This window comes from Anopheles coustani, chromosome 3 (genome assembly GCF_943734705.1).
Source record: "Anopheles coustani chromosome 3, idAnoCousDA_361_x.2, whole genome shotgun sequence".
In the NCBI taxonomy this organism is placed as follows: domain Eukaryota; kingdom Metazoa; phylum Arthropoda; class Insecta; order Diptera; family Culicidae; genus Anopheles; species Anopheles coustani.
In genome coordinates this window covers 43,684,959-43,700,692 of record NC_071288.1, presented here as the reverse complement: position 1 = coordinate 43,700,692, position 15,734 = coordinate 43,684,959, and the positions used below count along the sequence as shown (strand labels likewise).

The 15,734-nt window shown below is 42.4% G+C and overlaps 1 protein-coding gene across 2 annotated transcripts in view; it reads right to left on the bottom strand.

Moving 5' to 3' along the window:
• Window positions 1-3,400: 3,400 nt before the first annotated feature.
• The window catches only part of LOC131258994 (flotillin-2), a 192,981-nt gene continuing 180,647 nt past the window's right edge, over window positions 3,401-15,734 (bottom strand). Inside the window, exons 4-7 of one of the 2 annotated variants that reach the window (XM_058260400.1) lie at window positions 11,835-11,973; window positions 5,754-6,106; window positions 5,286-5,684; window positions 3,401-5,032 (exon numbers count right to left, since the gene is read on the bottom strand). In XM_058260400.1, coding sequence (XP_058116383.1) covers window positions 4,853-5,032; window positions 5,286-5,684; window positions 5,754-6,106; window positions 11,835-11,973 — 1,071 coding nt within the window. In that variant the 3' untranslated portion in view covers window positions 3,401-4,852. The remainder of the gene's footprint in view (window positions 5,033-5,285; window positions 5,685-5,753; window positions 6,107-11,834; window positions 11,974-15,734) is intronic. The other variant, XM_058260401.1, reaches the window with a different exon arrangement.

Sequence of the window (15,734 nt, the reverse complement as noted above, 5' to 3'; positions counted from 1 at the left end):
TAGAGCAGACAGGATTTTTATATATTTTCTAAACATGAGATTTCCACAAGTGGCCTTTCTTCTCGCAAACGCAAAAGTTTCGAAATGTAATCTCCAGGGGGTTCTATTTAATGATTATTCGTGCGTTTTCCCTTCGCTCTGGTGTAGGTGAAACATTAACCGTTACATGGATGAAACGACTTCCGTTATTCGCCAACGAAACCCTGTGACCTCGCATAGTACCATCTTGTGTTCCGGGTGTTGACAATTGCAGTATTGAAAAAGATAAACAAAAATGCACACACATTCATACAAACACAGCTTTGCTCTTATACATTTTAACCCCTAACCTATTGCAACATGATCGGGAGTGGTTAGGATTTCCGGTTAACCACACGATTTACAGGGGACACAAACATTCACGAAGGCATATCAGCGTTATCTCAAGTACACTCACAGTTTGTTAGGCTCCTTATTTTGTAACGCAACATCGAAAAAGAGGTTAGCCATTTCCCGAGGGAAAGCATTTCACATCGATATCGGTTCATTTTATTGTGGTGTGTGTGTGTTTTTTTAAGTTTCTCTTGAAATGTTACTATAGAAACTAGTGTTACTGGAGGTAAGAAAAATTACTTGGATGGTAAGGTGCACAACACATCGAAATGGTAAGGAGCACAGCATATTCTTGCGTAGAAATGACAAAGGACACGACTGCGGTGAGTGCTGTAGGATCGACTTTAACTAAACCGACCACAAACTCCAAACGCAACCTGTCTGTGCACATTACATTGCACCCGTTTTTGTCCACAATCAACCTGATTTGCTGCATAATGTTGGTTTCTTCTCAAAAGTGTTTGTTTGTGATACTTTCCGAGCGGCTTTAGTTTGATGTCATTCCACCTTTACCTGATGCAGTTTACTTTCACATTTTGTTATGTCAATTTGATCTGAACCTTGAATCTCTCCACGCTGGTGTGCTCTTATGTTTTATCTTCGTCTTCCTGTTGTGTAACAAAATCTGACTTCATCCCCACGCCATATGGTAACATTGTATTATTAGCTGTTTTCTTTTTTTTCTTCTGTTATGATGATACAATTAGTGGTTCCGTCGTCGGTCGGAATCTTGTCCTTGCTTTGATCGATGTTTGTCGCGAGATGATTATTGGTTGAGTGCTTATTTCCTTCCCTACTCTTATGTTCTCTCCGGTTGGTCAGTGAAACGGACTGAAGCGATGGTAACCGATTCTACACGTATTAAAAATAATTCAAATACGAGCTAGAGCGTATTAAATTGGCCCCAAAAAAAAGTAAGACAACCTAACATTAAACCAGCACGGGTGAAACGGTTTGTTTCGTTAAATGCCTCCGCACGCCTACTGAGTCCCTTTTCTAATAAAAGAGGGAGTGTCATCTAGTTCGAAAAAAAGTTCATTGCGAACGTGATCCCACAAAAACCGGTACATTTGTTTCGCGAATAAATGCTCATCTCTTTGAAACGGACAACAAGTATCGTCTAGTAGCCAAGTAAACAATTACCGTCTGCTAAGAAGAAAACTAGCATAGTTGAATCCTGTTGGCAAATTTTCGGAATTACTTTTTCTGTGATTTTGATTTGAACAGATTGCTAGTTTTCACTATGTCTTCTCTTTAGTTTTACGTTCAAGCACCTATGTTCTGCATTTCTTCCTTCGCTTCTACCATCGTTCAATTCTATACTTTTACAGCCCTACCATATGCCTACTGCCAGTGTGTTCGAAACTTTTTTTTTCCCCTTTTGTCCATTAGTAGCTCTGTTGTCCATTTTGTTTGTGGTTGTTTGGTTTTTTGTAGGATTTGGATTTTGGGGTTTTTTTTTGTACGGTTCCACCCGTTGTCCGCCTCGCGTGTTGAACGTGTTTTGCCATCGCTACCGTCAATAGTTACTTCTTATATAAGGAGTATAAAAAATATACATTTTTCTGATTTTACGTTTTGTTGTTTAACTCTCTCTCTATCCCTCGTTCTCTTTCCTGCTCGCTCTCTCTTGTTTTTAATTTCCTTTCCCTTTTTTTACGTCACGTTTCTGTTGGCTAGAGCTACACACTACGCACACGCCGTTCGTTTGTTGTCTACAGTTTTAGTTTCACTTTAGTTGTTCTCCTTTAAGGTTTGCTTCGTTCACTACTTCACTACTCTGCTTTAGCTAGGTATGTGGGTACATTTGCTCCATTTATTTGTTCGCTTGCTCCACCAGTAGCTGATCTGTCTGTTGATCTTTGTTGGGTTGAATTGTGTTGTTTTTATGTTTTACCGTTTGTTTGTTGCTTCATTCTACAAAATTCTGAGCTCGAAAAGAAAAATATTACACCTATTCCTAGTGGAGAGCTGGACGGGACGAGAGCGGGGGACCGCGTCTAAGAAGGAAAAGATACTTTGGCGCTAGTTGAAAGCTGCTCACTCAGCTGTGCCTGTCTCCACCTATCGCGATCTTTACCGCTACGTTCGGTACACTCTGTTAGAGGAGGCTTTCTACAGTTCGCTACACGCAAGCGGATACTTCTGGCTGTCTGTTTGTTTGTGTTTTGTTTTTTGGTTCAGCAAAGAAGATTTTTATGGAAGAGATGGATAGTTTGACGAGATGCTAAAGATGCTATTTTACATAGACAGAAAACGTCTGCGTGGTTCGATTCGCTTCTAGGCTCGATCGTGATGTTTGTTTGTTTGGATTTATACAGATGTACTTGTGTATGTATGTGTGTGAGTGTGTTTGGTTTGGGGATACATTTGGTATGTTTTAATGATGCATCCCGGGCTCTGCTTCTATATCGCTAATGCTATGGCATCCTTGAACTGGGAGAGACTTTCTATTACTTAATGACATCGAGTAAAGCCACGAGTTGACACACTTTAAAAGGGAAAATGAAAGCACCTGCTTTCGGAGGGCGGAGGAGTCTAAGAAATCTGTATCGTACGCGAATCGTGTTTCTTAACGCTTAACGTAACGCGGTTGAGTGTACGAGTGGTATAACGAAATCTCTCAAAGACTAGCGTGTGGGTACTAGGGAATCTTATGTCTCATGTGTATAGTTTGGATGACCAGACGAGACGGACCGATACGCGTTGGAGCTGCATCAGCCACCATGTATAAACGGGCGAGTGGCGCGGTTTTTTGACTACACTTTACACGATCGAAAAATTTTGTTTAAAAAAAAAAGAACTGTCCCCAGTAGGAACGAAAACTATTTAAGCTAATAAAGATCGTTAATACACTAGCTAAAACTTTAGCTCGCCGTTTATTTTACTATCTTCGCGGGGATAATAAACTTTGTCCTATAACATATCCGTCCTGTCTCGCCCATGTCGACGGGATGCTTTTTTTTAAATGTGTTTGCTACTTTTCTTCTTTAGGGTTTGTACGTTTTACGAACGACGACATCGTGCGGTCCCTAACGGGGGGCAGGTACCTGAACACTGTGTTACATAAATGTTTAGTTTGTTTTTTTTTCTCTCTCTTCGATTCGCCCAAAAATGTTGTCCATTTTTACCCCACATTACTTGCTTGCGAACTTAAAACAGTGCCGTGTGTTATGTTGTTCCACATTGAACTATGTTTTGCCACATTGAACTTCGCACCAGAATTAGCCAATTCGATTGTAAGAGTAAACTTTTGGTGTTGCTTTTTCCTTTCTTCTTTCTCTGCCTTGTCAAACATTTAAAAGTTCGAACGTCACGTTGAAAGTTTAAATTGAATAATGTTTGCGTCTCTTTCGCACAGGGTTTAAAGAGATGTTTGGAAATATAGGTTTATAAATGCAAAATTGTTTCGCAGCGATTTATGTTTTGCTAGTTTGCTTGTAACCGTTTGTAAGACCGTAAAAAGATGGGTATCGTTTTTTTTTTCTTTTCGCGAATAACGAGGGATGTGTGGCAAAAAGGTACAAGGAGGTGAGATAAAAGATCCAAACGAATAACATACGAGTGCACTGGGTGAACATAATACGAGAAAAATATCTGTACCTAACGAAAACTACCACCGTTTGCGCGTTTAATTACCCTGCGTTTGTGTTACGAGAAAAAAAGTGTTTGAGTTGTTTAACCATTAAAGGGTGTACTAGTCCCAAAGGTTGCAATATTTGGTTGACTTTAAACAGTTTTGCTAGTTTTTACTTTCTGCTGGTGGTCGATTTTGACCTCGTCACGATCCCGTGTCAAGTTGGACATTTTGCTAACTCATTCTGGAGGTGAAGGTGGGGTTTTTAAAACACGCAAACGTACGGTTAACAAAAGAAAATTTAACTGCCTCTCTTAAATATGGTTCGGGGAAGCATATGATTTTTAACAAAATATCGATTAAACAAGATATAACTTAAAGCTAAGCAACAAAAGTACCGTTAAATGTTCATACCCATAGCCCAAAACAAACCAGAAAGGTTAAGAAAGTAATATACGCAATAATAGAGTGAAATTAACTGAAACAAGTTACGCTAGTTGTAAATATCGTTTGAATATCCATGATCCTTATTTGTTTCGCATGCTGTCTCTTTCTTGTTTTCTTTTCATATATTCTCGTATATCGATTTGGAAACGTACTGCATTGAAGTATGGTTAGAAAAGGTAAAGCTAGAAAAGTAAACGCTTCAAATTTCTCCCGCCTATATAGTCTCAAGTTAACTGTGTATCCATATTTGTTGGGTGTGTGTGTGTTTGTGTGTTGGGGTGTATGTGTATGTTTTTCCACGTTGTCCTGGTTTGTGTAACCGATCGCTTCGGTGTGCTGTGTGCCTTCCGTCCTTCCGGAAGGCTTGTTCCAAAACAGCTTGTTCCGTCAGAAGGAGCGCGTCACGGTTCACGTTCACAAACCGGAAACTGTTACACTCTCGCGTCCGTCACTTTATTATGCCTTTGCTCCGGGGATTTTGCCGAGCACCTTCGACAGGTCGACCCCGGTCAGGGCGTTGATGGCCGGCGGCAACTGTCCGACGAGGCGCGCCACATCTCCCGTCGTCTGATCGTTTCCACCGATCAGGACAATTTCCTCCGTCTTCGCCAGCGGGGCGGCCACTTCGGCAGCGATCTACAAATGGAAAAAACATGATTAGAAACAAACCGATATGATTTAGTTCATTATATAGGGTTTGTTAAGAATATGTTTCCTTTTTTTGCTCGAAGAGTGTGTTTCATGTTGTAGTGCTCGAGTTTTGTTTCAATTAATTATACAAATTCGCGTGGAAAACCAACGAACAAAAGTGTATGTTGGAGGCACCTCGATTCTTACAGCTTGGCAAAGAAAAAACTGATGCATAAGCAAAAAAAAGGATGAATCCTACCTTCGGCAGTGATTCAAGCACGATGTTCATGATGGCCGCATCGCCGTACATCTTGTAGACATTCGCCTTCATGCGCATCCGCTCGGCTTCCGCCTTGCCGACCTGCTCGATGGCGTACGCCTCGGCGGCACCGATCTTCTTGATGCGCTCGGCCTCAGCCCGCGCCACTTCGACCGTCTGCGTGCGCTTGCCCTCCGCGATCGCCTGCACGCGGAAGCTTTCCGCCTCCGCCGGCAGCTTCACCGTCGCCGACAGCTCGCAGTCCTTGCGGTTGATCTCCTGCGTTTCGATCTCGATCTGCTTGCGACGCTCGACGATGTCGATCTGGATCTCCTCGTTACGAATTCGCTGGCGGATCTTGGCCGCCTGCAGCTCGTACGCCAGCTGTGACTCCGCTTTCTGTGAATTAGAAACGCCAAATTAGTCCCGGTACTACCACCCTCTCCCTCGAAAAGTCTCCCCGCTTACCGCCGTGTTAATCTCCTGGTCAAAGTTGGCCTTCTGCAGCTTGTACATGCGCGCGTTGTCCTCGATCTTCGTGTCGGTGGAGTACTTCACGTCCATGGCGCTCTTCTCGCACTCGGCCTCCCGGATGCCGGCGTCCCGGTTCGCCTCGGCAACGCCCGCGTCCGCGTCTCGTTTCACGCTCGCCGTCTGCGCCTTGCCGAGCGACTGCAGGTACTGCACATCGTCGTACACGTCCTTGATCGTGAAGGACAGGATCTCGATGCCCATCCGGCCGACGTCAGGGGCCGCGACCTCGCGCACCAGTGCCGCGAACTGGTCGCGGTCTTTGTACACCTCCTCGACTGTAAGAGTTCCTGTTTGCCGGAAAAGAAATTGTGAAAACGGTTAGTGTTTACGACAACATTGTTGGGATATTGAAACATACATCTCCCGTGTTCAAGCAAGATGAAGAAGATAATATTGTCACACCGATTTTGTCCATTACTTCATATTAAAAGTTTACAACGGAGATGGAAGTGTTCAAATAAAAGGGTCGAGTTCTAAACTTATTTATTTTTCTTATTCCTAACTATAGTTATGATCATTCACAGCTATTCTCCTGGTATTGCATTTTTTTTCTTTTTTATTGCGTCGTATTACCTTAGTTGTCTCATCTGTATCGCTACGACGGGATTTTGCATATTCTTCTTAAAGAATACAATGTGCTACAGTTGAATTTTGTGTAGATATCATTTGTTTCTAACACATCACCAAGTCCAATAATGCTACCAAGCGGAAAACCTGAGCTAGAAATAGCCTTTGAAACTAAATCAAGTACAACATGGATTATATAATCCATCTGACAGGATGTTGAAAAATGACTGGAGGTAATGCTAACACGGTGTGGTCTACTAGTTAGTATATGCTAATTTATGATTGAATGCTATACAGCCAACTGCATTTGTTTAAGGTATGTCTCGGACATTTGCAAACATTGTCAAATTGTAACTTCATTTGATCAAGCACGTTGTTATGCATACGTTGATGTATAGAAAAGCTCGTTGACAGATTTGTTCGATTAGCATTTTAACTTATACTATGCTTACAAGAATATATACTATATTTGATTACGATCCTGTCTTGATTGCGAAATGCATTGCGATAACTTTTCGCATCTCTTATTGTATATCCTTTATAAGAATCACTTATAGATAAGTGATAAAACAGTCAGATTAAAATAACGAAAGAATATGTGTTGAAAAATAAAGTGACAAGATAAAGTGCCCACTTTAGTTTTTGTATAGTTAGGATAAAAATAAATTATAATAAATGCATTTTTATATTTAATGTGTACCTTTGACATTCAGAACCAATTCAATGGGCTTTGGAATGTTTTACATCAGATTTTGAAGGTGTAGACGATCTAATTTTTCCAAAGTGCGTAGACACTTTATGAAAAACTCAAAATTTTGAAGTAGGCATTTTATCCTGTCGCTGTTTGTTTCAACATATTTGTATTTATTTTTTCCATAAGTGAGGCTTTTAACGGATATACAAAACAAGATACTAAAACTAATCACAATGCATTTGCTTGGATTTGAACGAAAATGTTGAGCAACAATCAAGGATCTCAAGGGTGAGATATCAGTTACGTCAATTTATGGTTAAATTATACCAACAAATTAATTTTGAAACAGGCATTGATGCTATCGTTGACTAACATGATCTAATTGTTAACTCACTCGATCGGATTAAGGCTCGCCAATTTGATAAATAACTTTGGGTTTGCTTTCCTAAAAGCTTTCCTCTTTTCTAAATTCATTCTAATCCTAGACTACATATGTTCTGAACCTGTCATTGTCAAACTTGTTCTGAGTGTGAAATAATTTGATCGAATTCAATCTGACACGATTTCATGCATACATATGTGGTTGAATTCTACCCACAAATCTAATTTTGAAACAGATTGTGCTTGATACATTCGATGCAATTAATGATCGGTAGGTTCGATTAGTAATAAAGCCACAAGAACTTTTTGCCAACTCTCAACACAAGCATACCTCAGGACCTCAGGTGGTACATTTGATTTTTTGAACATTCATTTTGAGCTCATTTCATTCATTAGAGCGCTAGTATTGAATTATAATCACAATTTTACGCTCTCCAATTAACATTCCAACATGGAAGTGCATTTGGAGTGCTTCATAGTAGAGGTTTTTTTGTTGCATTTGCTTGTCGTGTGTGTTGGTCGCATTTTCCACGTTAATAAAATAACTACCACACGACGCAACATTGACCTAAATTTATTTGAACTTGACTCATCATCACATTGTAAAAAAAACTCACAAAATTCACACGTACGCCCACGGTGGTGACACTCTAACGTGTACAAAAGGGTCCCAGCGTTAGATTCACCTCTGCCGAGAGCGAGAAAACGGTGTAATTGAGCTAAATAAATGCTGTTGCCCTTGCCAGACCTTTGCTTGTTGAGCCAATTGATGATGGAGTGAGAGACCGTCGATCCAAATATAACCATTTCGGAAAGAAAAGCAACTTAACAAAGGGAATTAAGATGTCGTCTAACACCCTTTATTTGTTAACGTTAAACTGTTCGTCCTTCGGCAGCGAAACGTGGTATGGAAATTTGAATGTGATTTTGATGGAACCGTCTCCGGCAAAAAAGGCCCCACCGTTAGTGATTTTCGTTGCTCGAGTATGTTTTTGGGGTTCGAGCGATTGATTACCTTTTGATGATACCATACGTGGCGCCAAATATCATGCCCAGCTGCAGCATGCCCATCCAAACCAGTCCCATCTGTGGCCAATCGTTAGCAGGAGTTCGTTGCCAAAGAAGACGTGACCGAGGGAAACACTTCACGTGCAATACAGGGGGGTGTTTTTAACACTGTTTGTTGTCACTCTATACTTCGTATTTGTATTTTTAATCGATGGTACAAGCACCACTTATCTTTTCCAATCCAACGGTTATAATCGCAACTGAGGGAAATAATCACACTCGTAAATAAATAAGTACGATCCACAAGAAACTAGAATTCCAGCATTACAATGTAACAAGTTCGCAATCGATAAGGCAACGTCGACTTGCAACCATCAGTTGGCTACTTTATGAACGACATGCCACAAACACACATAACGGCACTGAGAACACTGTACCCGATGCACTTTGCATACTGCACTTATGCTTAAAGCCAAGGCAAACCGACCAAGAACTCGTTCTTCACGGTCACTTCCGATTGCAGTGTGCACAACTCACTGTCGTAAAGTGAAGTAAAGCCTAGTAACTCGCTGTCGATATCCACCGGGTTGGCAGCCGACCGTGGCCGAGGATCATTTGCGAATGAAAACGTAGTAAAACGAACCTCAAGCTATATACCGACTGGAACCCGGAACCCCCGATCGGTTATTGGTATTATTGGGGCAACTGTGCAATTTCCGTGCTAAGCCAAGTTCCGCACCGCAATCACAGGTGCAATTGACGAGCAGGATTATTCGTCAAATCGCGCTGCAACCATCGCACCGCATCGCTTATCAGCGCATTGGCACAATTGTCTATGAAGTCAGTCTGCATGGCTGATAATAAATCATACAGCTGACAGTGAACTGCAGCATTCTTCGCTAGTCTTATCTCGGACAATATAAGAACCCGCGTGGCGGGTTTTGCGCGGTGTGTTGATTGCCACCCCAGCAAACCAGTCTCAGCTGGAGCTATCTTTCTTATCCGACGTCTTATCGTTGCCAAAAATAAGCTCTAACCCCCGTTTGGGTGAGACGATTCATTGCCAACGACCATTGTGGACTTTGTATGAGCTTTGGACGGGAACTAAACTACAGCAATTCAAGCAGTGGCCCTGTTCGTGATTAGAATTCTCAGAAAAATCGCGTGTTTCCCCTTTTTTGGGGGGGAAGGCCCAACATCGTTATCAATAATGTTTAAATATCAAACATTTTTAGCCGGCGATGAGAAGGAGCACAACTTTCAGTAAAAGAAAAATCGATAAAATACATTTCCGGGTACGTGGACATAAACATCATCGGATGGCCTGGGGGAGCGCATAAACAACGTGACAAGAAATTGGCATTAACAGACATCCTCCTCAAGCATGGCTTCTTGCAGAACAAGCCTATGTCAAGGAATGCTTAGAGAGTAGTACCGACTAGTTTCATAGGGAAGTAGTCAGACAGTTATTTGCCAAACAGAGGCAAAAAGTGACTGCCCTTTGTTGACCGGAGCTATAGTTTACTTTTGTCCACTATGATTGCGAAGAGTGGACGTCAATGGTCTTTTGAATATGACATGAACCGCTGCAGAGTTTGGCGTACTTGCCGAGGATGACGTCGGTAGATCGCTAATCTACGGCATGTCGTCCTCATCCACTTGGTCTTGGGTGAACGGACCGTTCGCCGGAGTGGCGAATCGGACATGTTGAGTCGATTCTCCGTTACACAACACTTGCACTTGAAGGGGTTGAATATACTTTCATTTGCGAACTGTCAACGCTGTAACGTGTTTGAATAGCTAGAAGTTTGTTATAAGGTTGGCTGCACTTTCACTATGTTTGAGAGAATCGATTGATCTGTTGGACACACAATATCGACACTTTTACCATCGATTGCAGAACGTGTGGGAACGGGTTGGAACTGCCAGTAACCGGAAGATACTTGTGCTTGTAGGAGGAAACCTCAGGCAACCTTGGGTAACGCTTGCTAGTACTCGCTTATCAATGTTTACCGCCCGACGGCGCTTGACAGACTGACGAGCAGCGACGGGTGAATGGAGCATCGAACCGAAAAGCAGCGTGAGTAGTGAGCCGGCAGAGACACCGGGTGAGATCTCGCGTTTGTGAAACGTTGATTCCACCATCGCGCGAGGACGTACAGAAAGGCGCGAATTTAACAAAGATTCCATTCTTGTACGTCACAACATAGGTCACAATATACGTCACACAACATGCCCTTCAATTTCAGGAACTCGTTCAGGTCGCATGTTTGGTGGTCCTAACGGTCGTTATACAAGACGATGTGCGCAAACCCGTAATCGAACTGGGGGAAAACACATTGTTGCATAAATAAACAACATAGAATAGGTCAACGAAAGAGCCGGTATGTCTTTTTTGTGGTCTGTATTGTAGAAAGTTACTGTGTAATACTTTGAAATTAAATTTTTCCTCTTTGAAATACTTAAACTTGACACATATTTTGTTAAACTAGTTCCTCTATGCATGATGAAATGCATGACGCAAATGAGTCAGCAGCATGCAACAGTGGCGCAGCCCTTAATCGAAACGGGGAGGCAAACCCATTCTTTCTTTTTCTCAAATTGCACACTTCTGCACATTCGGGCGGACGTGACTTTGATCCGTTTAGTCATGGCCGACGAGATGGCATTCCGCGTGTTCGGTGATCAGGCCATCGAAATCGCTTGCCGAACGAAAGCATTACTTTTGTTGATATACATATTTTCGGGTTCTTCGGTTTCCATCGCTTCTATTTATTTTACCTCATTCGTTTGCCACGTGGTAAACTGTTGGGATGGTTCTTCACTCCAAGATTTTTTTTTTCAAAATTTTTTCACTTCTCTTTTTACACTCCAAGACAAAACCACCGAAACTGGGTCCATTGACTGTGTATGAGACTGAACATGGGTAATTGGAGGACAGAAATATATTATTTTGGTCCAGCAACTGCACATATGCACGAGAGGTTCGGACAATGACGTGTGACAAAAGTGTGTCCCAAGGGATTAACATCCCATTTGTTTAATAGGACCAAAATAGAACGGATGTTGATGAATGATGACGATACATGACTTCACAAAAACAGTGATGACAAGGGAAATGTAATTCACGCCAGAGATGTACAGAAAATAAGGAAAGTAGTGTAATCAATCCAACCCAGTAATTTATTGACCAACTAAACATTTCTCCCAATACTCCTTGGCAACAGTCCTTGGCTGTCGAAGATCTAATGACCATCAATTTACCACCCGTAATGAAGTTAATCGAATCATATATCCATTTCTTCTGGCGGTGACAGCTTGCTCCGCTATTACAGAACCATCGCTGCATCGACGCCACTACTTACCGAGGATGGCTCGCAGGTGGCCCTCGAGCGTTTGCAGGATTGTCATCTTGATCTCCTTCACCGATTTGCCCAGGAATTGTTCGCTGGCGGTACCGAGCAGCTCGTCGGCCTGATGGTGAAAATAATAGACGTTCATCATCTATAAGAAAAAGAAATGAAACGAGAAAGAAAGACAAACAGTCGGGGATGAGAAACGGCTATCCGTCGCGAGGCCCGTTTGGGAGTTGAGTTTGGCTAGGCTCTTTTAGTTGATTTTGGTTTTTGGCTCAACAGTCATTCAAAGACTAAACAAAAACGAACTGTTCCGACAGAGAGTCACATCAAGTGGCTATTCGGTGTGCCGGGTCCCTAATGCAGAAGGCTTGCTGCGCTGAACACGCTCAAATGCTTGCTATTGCTTGCTGGCTTGCTGGCTTGCTTGCTTGCTTGCTTGATCTGAGGCTCCTAAGTAACGGCTAAACCGAATGATTTCAGTGCATACGAGAAAGAGGAAGGCTGTTCGAAAGTGCCGAACGTGTAAGAAAATGAAAATCTTCCTTCCGTGAATATGAACAACAAGATTTAGGTAAAAATTGCAAGACAATACGAAACCAAGATAGTCATATTCTGTAATGTTTTGTGTTTTTTAAATAATACATAAACATATTTGATTGTCTGCATCTTCTTTTTATATTTATGAGCGATACGTGAGAAATTGAACACAAAAATTGAAGAGCGAGTCATAAAATAAACCAAATTAATGTAGGTCATGGAGCAGATTTAAGATTCATCTTTTTATTGATTATTTGTTATTTCACTTTAGTGTGATGTATGCATGTTTCTATTGATTTAAAAGTTTTAAGGCATTTCTTGATTATTTCTTAAAAGAAAGAGGATACATTTTATTTTAAAAGTAATTTTCATTCCACTCAGGGTTCAAAATTTGAAGAAACTGTAAGTTGCATTTATTTTAAACTATTTTGGAAAAGAAAAAGGAGTAAAAACACGCACGCGTTGCAACCCTAACGGTTGGCAATTTTCTAGAGCTATTGAGCGATAGAAGATTGAGAAAAAATAGGGCACATGGTACAAAACGAACCATTTCAAAACAGGTAAAGATTGGAAAGAATGTCAACTATACAAAATCACACACACCGGTCAGCCAATGGAACTCACTATGGCACGCGACTGGACACACGAAATAATAAGACTAGTTAACGAAACAAAAAAAGAGATGAATCAACTAAACCGAACGTAAAACCTCAAACGGCAAGCACTCTAAAAAACGGGTTCAAGGCAGATTTAATCAAATCTTGGACCGTACTGTCGATCCCTAAACGGATGGTACACAACAACAAAAAATTCGTGGTAAAACAAATGCTGTCCTATGCGAGCATCCGAATAGTTATGGTGGGCTTTTTATTAAAATAGTTGTTCTAGCATCATCGCATCATTTCATGACCGAACGCTAGTGCAGACCGCTAATCTGGTCCGATACTATTGGCTAGCTAGCTCTAAGATGGGGTAAACTAAAGGTCTGCCGAGAGACGAAAAGAAAACCAAACGGAAATAGTGACGGATATTGGTGATGATGGCGCATTGATGGTGGCGGAAAGGCAAGCGGAAAGAGGGAGATCGGGAGTATGGAAGAGACGGGGAGGCGAGGTTAACTAGGAAGGTTGATGAATGATAACCGACTGAAGAGGGAAGCTAATTTCTTTTTCATTTCTTTTTCTTATAGAAACAATAAAATAAACATGTAGGAAAATGGAAATTAAATAAGATTGTAAAATTAATTATGACAGATAAAGAAAGAGATAAAAGGCATTAAAAAATATATAAAACTGTTAACAAAGCAAACAACGACTACTACTGCCGAGGGAGGCTAAAAAAGAGAGACAAAAGTATAAGATGAAAACAGAAGATATTAAGCAGCATATAAGTACAATCGCTACAAACTACAAAAGGCGCACTACTAGCAGAAAAGAAGACATTTGCAGAAGACTCCACAGCTTGCGGTGTGTTTCGATGCTGAAAACAATAAGCAAACTATAAATCCAGCTGCTCCAAGTTTGCGTAACAACTAGCACCGAATAAGTTTACGGGATGCTAAACGGCGGAAGCAGAATCGAACGCACTGACTGAAGAGCAGGACCAGCGCCATCAGGGCAATCATCGTGAGGAGAGTGATGTTCGCTTTCGTTAACCCAAGGCTCCGGTAGAACTCGTGCCGATAGTTGCACGCCAGCGGACCATTCCGGCTGTAGCTCATCGTGTACGGAAGCGAGCTATCGTGCAATCGCTTGTGCACCGTCCAGAGGGGAGCATAGATGGCGGTCTGGTAGAGTCGGCGGTAGTCTTCGAAGTGGCGCATCGTGTGCCCAACCACCAGCATACCCTCCGAGACGCTGTTGTTCCCGTGCTCGTAGCATCCGTACACGACGGCAAACTTGCCCGGCCGGGCGTACACCAGCTGCAGGTGGGTCTGGTGTGGAACCGGGGTGGCGGGCAAGACATCCGGTGCGACCGGAGCGACCTCGGTGCTCTCGGGACAATCGCACGCGAGCGTAATGTTGATGTAGTCCGGCGTCCAGTCCAGGTGCGCCCGCAGACAGTAGCCGTACGGTGTGTGGTTGCGAAACACGACAAACGGGTTGCCGGGCAGACGATCGGGCACGAGCTGGAAGATGGAACCGCTGAGGGAGAATCCTCTCGCCGACAGCTCGACCGATGGTAGGGATTCGCAGTGTCCGTCACGGGTGATCGCCAACAGGGAACGTCCGGCGAGAAGCAGCAGCGCAACCGGCAACATTCGAGCGGACCACATCGGAATTGGAGGTGACTACGCGTGACTATACGAGGAACTTTTACGAATGAGACACTACCCTCCAATGACCATTGACCAGGGGAAAACACTAGGGTCCGCTTCATCAGGATATGGTAGCCTTCCATTCACAAGGTAATCGACAAATTCATCAAATCGTAATTATCGAACCACTATCCAACATAAAAGCATACAGGGAAAGTAAAGGCACCAGCTAAAGCGCTACCTGGTGGAACGGCAAAGCGGCCAGATGGAGCCGAAGGGAAAACGAACGTGCGTGATAGTATCCGCATTGTGAAGGTGGAGTAGTGAGTGTTCAGCTTGCTAACGGAAAATCACATTAACGGCCAGGACAACGCTAAGAAGACGATAGCTAAACGCACATCGACACACACAGACACTTGTTGCTCTAAAAGGAAAGTTGCCAGCAAAGGTGATCGCACACACACACACACACGCACTAGTGCTAGAGTTACATCAAGATGCTAGGTAAAAGATGAACTAGGAACTTACTTTTTCGTTCTTCATCTAAAAATAAAATCAGACAGTAAATTGCTATCGGATAAAACGGAGGGTTCTTATGTCTAAACGCCTACGGAAGGATTCAAACGTGTTATTAAAGGGAAGACGGAAGCGCACGCGCCCGAGACGATCCGAATTTGGGTTACATTTTGCGCGGGGGTAGGGAATCGCAAAGGAAGGCCGCACTACGGTACTATCTAAGTAAACGCCACAATGCAACTATCACTTACTCCAATCGTCATGCAGATACAATCACGCTGTAAGACTCCCGCCGTAGGAACGAAAGTGATACAAGGAAATGATACAAAACAAAGTTCTAAGATGGCGGCGTGGGTTTGATATTAGGTTTAGTTGTTGTTGTTGTTGTTGTTGCAACTACCATTACCAGATACCAACGTCGCGTTTTTGCTTTGAATTCTTGGCAGCAGATAAATATAGGTTCATAAAAAAAGGAAACCAAAAAACCCAATCGAACTGCCTGTAGGGTGTGAAATAGGATACCATGCTAGTAAAGAAATATTAGTAATAAACTAGAATCGTTAAAGAAAAGTATAAAAAATGTGTAGAAATATCAG